Below are 7,390 nucleotides of genomic sequence, written 5' to 3'. Positions count from 1 at the left end.
AGTTTGACCAAGGCAGGTGAAGACATGTTTTTCATAAAACAAATTTCGCTCATAATAGTAAACACCCATCTCTCTCAGGATATAACAGTTGGTACGGTTCTTAAAGACTACCAAACCAAAGAAAACGCTTGAAATATACCTTGGACAATTCCACTACGGAAATTATCATGTCTCTTTCATGGTGTTCAAAAACTTTCAACCCATGATCATAATGTTATTGTTTGTTGTCTAAAGAGTATGTGTGTTGTATTGTTTCGTTATTATTCACTTTTTCTTCAAACTAGAGTATAAACTATTATATATACACAAATCACATTAACTCTAATTATAGTTGCCATAAAGTCAGAAAAATCACATTAACTCTACTCATCATTGCCATACAAGTCAGAATAGATGTTAAAAAAAATTATTATGAGCATAAATCCATATAATAAATTATCTAGATGTTATGGAAGTTGGAAATAAAAAAAAAACAACATTTTTTTTTCATCAACTATATGTGACATTGGTGTCGACTATTAGAGAGTACCTATAGGATGGTTTACTTCATTCAAACCTTAATCTAATGCCACCACATATAAACATATAAAGTGGTTAAAGCTTCCATACTTTTCAGTAAAATTTTAAGTATATTGTCTTTTAATAGTAAAAACACAAAATACATTATTATTTTTTTGATCGGCACACAAAATACATTACTATTTCGCAATGTATGCCCTATTTTTACCTTTCTTCAAATTAAGATTTTTCAAAAAAGAAATGGCAACATACTTTGAGTTTTAGCAAAAACCACCATTTACTCCTCAAAACTCCACTTTCCACCCTCTTGACATTCTAATAATTCAAGGCATATTAAAACAATTCAATTACAAATATCACAAGTTTACTATCTTTCTACTCAATAGCTTCAAGGCTATTTTAATATGTATATGTGCATCAAATATATATATCCATATCACATCAGTTAATATAGATTTTGAATGTAGTATTTTGATTTTTTTAAGTTACGTTATGCCTTTGTATAATTCCACCACAATATTCAAGTAATAATTGCAAAGCCTGCTGCTTTATAAATTTCAAAAACCTTCTGAATGAAGGATGCAAAGAAAATAAACACAGGATAAGTTTAATGTCTGAATTAATCTCTAATGGAGCTTTTCTAAGTTTCATCAAGGACAATGTTTTAGGATGTCTCATTTATTGGATTTTGGAGGTTCAACTCGAGGCTTCCAAAGTCCCAACCTGTACTTATGGGCATACTTTAATATCAGCTTCCTCTGTTGCATCAAATACAGAAAGATAAATAACATCAGTCTTAGATTAATGGAGGCAATAGGGTCAAGAAATATGGATTCCTCCAAGCTTATGAATGCCTATTGGAGTTGGACCCTACTGATAACTAAAAAACACCATGGGTGGCTGAGCTTGGAATGGCTTTATGTCACTTTTAAATCAAAATGTAAGAGCATACACAGACTCAACGCCATGAAAGAAGCAGTTACCTCATTCCAATTAATATAATGAAATTGAAGAGATTCCAAATCATAAGATTGCAAGTAGATTTACTTACGTGTTTGCAAACTTTTGGATCGCCTCCAACATTGAGTTTCTTCAGCTTCAAAGAACGAGCAACCAGGAGATTTTGTAAATCCCCGAATTCAGATTCGAGCTTTTCTACATAAGTCTCTACTCCATTCCCGATTCCATTTAGGAACTCCGGTATACCAACTTTTACTGTAACCACGATAAACTGCTCATCATAATCAACATAAAATAAAACCCTAATTTGTATGTGTAAGTGTATGAATCTGTTTACCATGGTAGGGATTTGCTTTGGAAGAAAACCTAGCAATAAAAGTATTTGAATTGGATGAAAGCAGCGAGAGTATGTTTCGATTCAACAATGGCGTTTGCCTCCATGCCATTTCTTCTAACCCTTCGGTTTTGCAAGTGAGAAGTGAAAGTGCGAATCAGAACTCTCAGAGCCCTCTATTTTCGAAACAATAACTTCAGCCCCATTTTCAAAAACCCGACCCGGTTAGTCGGCTACTCAATCTTTAAAACGAATATTTTATTTTGGATTGGTCAACCCGACCCGTTATTGAATAAAGAAAAAAAATCAAGAAATTAACGGCAAATTACAGCATTACCTTTGTTTTACTTAAGTAGTAGTTTAATAAAATTTATTAAACCCTTTTAATTAATTTTCAGAATTGTCTTTAAATATATATTAATATATATTTTTTAAACAATTATCTTTTTATATAATTTTATATATTTCAAAAGTTTTCATTGTAACAAGTAAAAGCCACAACTTAAAACTACTTGCTAACTGATGACAACTGTTAGTTAGATTTACCAAAAAAAACGTTTGTTGAAAATAAAATCTAACTTTCATAACATGACAAATTTGACTATTCAGCAAAGTACAAGGGTTTGCAAGAAGATTGTACAAAGTTGTATAATCTTTTATGGGGTTTAAATTTTTTGAAAAGAGTATATAATAAAGACTTTTAATCGTCTTTTTAGAAGTATAGATAACGACAAATCTAAAAAGGAGGTAGCAAATGTAGTTGTCTCCTATTCGTTTATAACTTTAAATTCAAACATAAATACTAGATAATGATATTTACGAGAGTGGAAGTGTCAAAACATGGAATACATTGGACTATCGCTAACATTTTTTTATGTAGTTCTAGATATTCCATCATGTATGATATTTGTAATTTTAAATCAACTTAACAAAATCTATTAGAGGCAATACTAAAAAATATGCAACTAAATTTTATACAAAGCTTATTTGTTCATGTCCAGAATCCAAATGTATTAAAATTGATGATAGGTTTCAAATGTATTATGTCTCTTGTAGGATATATCATGTCTTACAACACAAGTTGGGTCTAAAACAAAAAAAATCTTCGTGCCAACTAAACCAAATATACAACATCTTTTGTTATGCAAGAAACAACCTAAGTGTTTTATTCTATTCATATAGCTTAATGCAAAAAAGCAAACACAACACACTCTTCACTTCAACCTTGTAACACGATTAATAAAACTAACATCAGAAATTAAAAAATCATAAAACCAAGGTTAGGCTAACCAAAAACAATCAAATTTACAAAGAATTAAACGGTTTCTGGTGTTCAAGAGTTCAAAAAATCACTAATAAACAACAAACAACATAAACGAGGAGGATAGACCCAAGGTTTTTTTACATTCAGCAACACCTCTTAATAAAGAATTTGCACCCTAAAAAAAAAACTCACTGCGGGTTTGACCATAAATTTTTACGGTTTTACCCCTGTAAAAAACTTGCTAAGTTACAAAGCTCCCAATCAACTTGCGCCAAATCAAGAAGCTCAGTCACACCATCTTCAAACATGATCTATGTGAAAACATAACCGCATTTGTCAATCATCAAAAAACAACCACAAATTATATGCAAAAAAAAAAAAAAAAAAACGTATTACCAAGTGTTTTCTTGTATTGATGTCAAACCGCTTGATCATACCAAAAGTCCTAAAAAAACAACACACAGATCTTTAAAAAACTCCTTTTACTAACAAAAAGGGTATTCACGTCTTTTAAACAGACAAGAAAGTACTCCTTTTGGATGGGACTAAAAAGTTCAGTCCAATACATGCCAAACGCAATACAGTCTAATACTGGGAATTTCATAATAGTAAATATATTTTATACCTCTCTGAAGCAGGGCGTACTATTCTGACAACTTCCCCTATGCAATTATGAGGTATTCTTATTTCATCAATGGCATTTCTCGAATATGCTATAAACACAAAAATAGGAAATTGGAATTCAAGAATCTTTCATACAAATTAAACAAAATACAAAAATAACTACATGGTGAATTATATATATACAACACTTTGTACCTTGTTGTCCAACACCATTCTTGTAAGCCTTTAGAACAAACAAAAAGCTCAAATTAGTTTTTTAAATGATTAGAAAACCATAACACATATTGTTGGATCTTTATATATATATATATATATATATATATATATATATATATATATATATATATATATATATATATATATATATATATATATATATATATATATAAAGAAAAGACATACATACATCTTTCCCATAAAGAACTGCTTTTACTTTTGGAGAATTTATAGCCACCTGACATGCAACAATCTTTAAAGCAGCATCTGAAGAAGTAAACTTTGACTTATTAGGTTTGACTCCCAGTTTCAGTCTACACCCTTTTGCACCACAATGACAATCTTGATCTGCACCAAACTGCACAAACCTGATAATTTTTATTCCATTAATTGTCTGGATAAATAATGTTTAAAAAATATATATATTTAATAAAATCATCATACTGGTAATCATAGGTCAATTGTTCCCCTCTCTTTATATCCCGAGTTGCAAAAATCCCGATTCTTGTTTCACCATCAATCATCCTGGAGAAATGGTTTTTTGTTAAAAATTTATTAATGATGATGAAATTAAGATTAAAAAATAAGGAAAACTAAAAAGTAAAAAAAAAAAGACCATTTTTGCATTTCGGTATTTGGAGAACAACTATGATTTATATATCTTGATTGGTTTCCTTTGAATGTAGCATCAATCACCATGTCACGATTAATCTCGCACAAATAAAAGTTTGTTTCTCCTTGTCTCTTCATTCTCCATAGCCTTTCTTCACATGTTTTGTCATCAATAACTGCATTTTTTTTGGGTAAAAAGAAAATAGCCCATATCATTAAAAAAAATATTTGAGAAAACAACCTATACACTGAAAAATAGAAGGTAGAAACATACTTTTAACTCAAAGACGTTACCTTCTCCCACATATTCAATAATAAACTCTCCTTGCATGATATTTTCCTCAGCAACAACCCCTGACCCACATTTTTCAGTCTAAGAAAGCACATTAACTTAATAAATTGATAACAATGACATCAGCAAAACACATAACTTTGTTGTTCAGTAATACCTGCACTATCTTCATCTTCTTCATAGGTCGTCTGTGGAATGGTTTATTGAGGCATGAATCATCACATTTACAGTTTGATGAACAGCTTGACAATAGCATCCTGCAACATATAACAGAATATAAATTGAAAAAAAAAAAAAAAAAAAAAAAAAATCGTGTTTATGAAATACTCATTGGTTCTTAGTTCTTACCCACAGTGGCAATCTCTACCACAAGCAGCAGAAGAACCTGGTGTTGAGGTGCAAGAGCAGAATATTCCATCATCTTCCACTCTTACTCGTTTCTTAACCTTCTTAGTTAGATATATATCTTATATATATGTTAAATCTTGATTAAAAGAAAGCAGAAGTATGAACATAAAATGTATAATCATTCAGACACATTGATATAATGATATTAATCACAACACTTGAAAAGGATACTGCGCTTTATGATGGTATAGGTAGGTTTCCATTTATTCAACCAATCAGGAAGTTCAAATTCGACAGGTTCTCCAATCTCCTTCGTCAGTCTTTCAAACAATTGCCTCATATCACCAGGTTCAGTCTTCTGTAATGATTAACCAATCAACAAAAGCAAAAGAGTCAAATCAGTATACTATCGTCTATAACTGCTGTTACAGCAAAAACACATAGAGATAATCTAATTACACAAAAAAATTCACAGTTCGACCTTCTTCATGGCAGGCATGGCGTACTTGAATATGCAGTTTCGAAATTTTCCTAGACCAAAGAAACGGTTTGGTATTAGAAGACGTGGAACTTTCTTATATTGTTGGTGATAATGTTGCTAATCAGTAAAAGGCGAAATCGACGCAAATGGAGTCTCGTGGAAAACTCATTGAAAATTGCAGCGAAATGAGGAATGGTAACATGGCTTTTATACAATGATTCAGATCTAAAACGAATTTATACACGGAATTATCATCTTATATTTTCAAAAATTCCAGTCCTATTCCATAACAAACCTCAAGAAAAAACCCTAGCCGTCCGCCACATCGCCGTCGCAAATCCTGATACAGGCAGTGAGTGAATGTGGGTGAATTTTTTTAAACTGCTTTTAGAAAGAGGGAGGATTGAACGTGGATTAGATAGATAGAGGGGTAATGGGTTTCGGAAACCCTGTTGCCGTCAACGATTGGGGGTTTACTCAGTCTCTATATAAAATCCAGCGTGACGGAAAGGACGAAGAATAGAAGAGAGTGGAGACTGGAGTTGAAGAAACTACCGGCGGCAGGGGTTGAACGGAATCGGAGCGGAGTGAGAAAAAGAGAAGTCGATCTAGTAGTTGGGAGTTTTGTACGCTCCACGCAGCAGAATTCGCCGGAAGTGATGTAAGATTAGATTTTGTTGTGTTTGTGTTCTTTCTGCAAATGAAACCGACTCCACCCGAGTCTTTAACTGGTGATTTCAAGGTCTGACCGATGGTCATTTTGGTCCAACTTGATTAAACTAGTTAAAGCAACTAATTAAATGCCGTTCGATTTGAAATATTATCAAGAAAAAATTCATTGAAATATTATGATATTATCAAGAAAAAATTCATTAAACTAACCAATAAAAATATAGATGTTTTAATAAAAAAAAAATTTGTAAAAATTTGGAAATAAGACCATCAAATTCAGAATCAGGCCATTTGGAGTAGTTAACTTATGGGTAAATTACACGAATGATCCTTATGGTTTAGGGTAACTTGCGCGTTTGGTTCCTAACTTATTTTTCTAACTCGGAAGGTCCCTACTGTTTGTTTTTGTTACACGCTTGGTCCTTATCTTACATAAAAAGTCTATTTTTACCTTGATTTTTTAATTTACTTAAATAAACACACCCTCAATCTCATCCTCTCTCCTTACCTTACCTACACTATCATTTTTCTCTATTTAAATAATTATCTTTTTACGTAAGATAGGGACCAAACGCGTAACAGAAACAAACAATAGGGACCAAATGTGTAGTAATAACAAACAGTAGGGACCTTTCGAGTTAAAAAAATAAGTTAGGGACCAAACATGCAAATTATCCCAAACCATAGGGACCATTCGTGTAATTTACTCTTAACTTATTCACTAGTTGACGGATATTGGTAGAGATTGTTTCCAGAATCTATCGTCGTACATTCCAAACTGACGCAATGAATTTCGAACAACTATAGTCAAGACCGTACATGTTAGACTCACATTTTGGACTATGTATTTGTATTCCTAAGCCATTGTACATTCATATGTGTGTGAATTGTACATTCCAAGCATTCATTCCGGACACTGAATATTAGTTTTTCCCCTTACATATGTAGTATATTCCATCTTGTGTTCTTTCACTCACAACCACATATTCGTAATTGTGTTTTATAATAGTTTCAAAATGGGTTTATGAAGAAAACTTTGTCATCTTATATGTTTACTTACATAATCCT

At 31.8% G+C, this 7,390-nt stretch overlaps 2 protein-coding genes across 7 annotated transcripts; both read right to left on the bottom strand.

Annotated features, from left to right (window-relative positions):
- Nucleotides 1–1,047: 1,047 nt before the first annotated feature.
- Nucleotides 1,048–1,986, bottom strand: LOC145029075 (uncharacterized). Its single transcript, XM_078977705.1, has 3 exons — nt 1,817–1,986; nt 1,571–1,734; nt 1,048–1,277 (listed from the first exon to the last, which is right to left on the bottom strand). Exons 1-3 carry the CDS (start codon nt 1,923–1,925, stop codon nt 1,194–1,196), a joined length of 357 nt encoding a protein of 118 aa, XP_078833831.1. The 5' UTR covers nt 1,926–1,986; the 3' UTR covers nt 1,048–1,193.
- A 1,085-nt stretch (nt 1,987–3,071) lies between these two features.
- Nucleotides 3,072–6,378, bottom strand: LOC145031581 (histone-lysine N-methyltransferase ASHH3-like). Of its 6 annotated transcripts, XM_078980171.1 has the most exons (14): nt 6,206–6,373; nt 5,946–5,990; nt 5,651–5,700; nt 5,401–5,527; nt 5,170–5,287; nt 4,979–5,078; nt 4,824–4,902; nt 4,534–4,705; nt 4,362–4,442; nt 4,108–4,285; nt 3,897–3,924; nt 3,703–3,790; nt 3,474–3,522; nt 3,072–3,388 (listed from the first exon to the last, which is right to left on the bottom strand). In XM_078980171.1, the coding sequence occupies exons 3-14, from the start codon at nt 5,666–5,668 to the stop codon at nt 3,299–3,301; spliced, it is 1,128 nt and encodes a 375-aa protein (XP_078836297.1). In that variant the 5' UTR covers nt 5,669–5,700; nt 5,946–5,990; nt 6,206–6,373; the 3' UTR covers nt 3,072–3,298. The 6 variants fall into 6 exon arrangements, 5 of the variants coding, with proteins under 5 accessions (XP_078836297.1, XP_078836301.1, XP_078836296.1 ...); XM_078980175.1 differs by having other exon boundaries at nt 4,156–4,285; nt 5,946–6,375; XM_078980170.1 differs by having other exon boundaries at nt 5,946–6,373.
- Nucleotides 6,379–7,390: the final 1,012 nt, after the last annotated feature.

This window comes from Lactuca saligna, chromosome 2, assembly GCF_052625555.1.
Source record: "Lactuca saligna cultivar CGN05327 chromosome 2, ASM5262555v1, whole genome shotgun sequence".
NCBI lineage: Eukaryota > Viridiplantae > Streptophyta > Magnoliopsida > Asterales > Asteraceae > Lactuca > Lactuca saligna.
The sequence above is the reverse complement of the archived record's forward strand: the minus strand, read 5'-3'. Positions and strand labels throughout refer to the sequence as shown.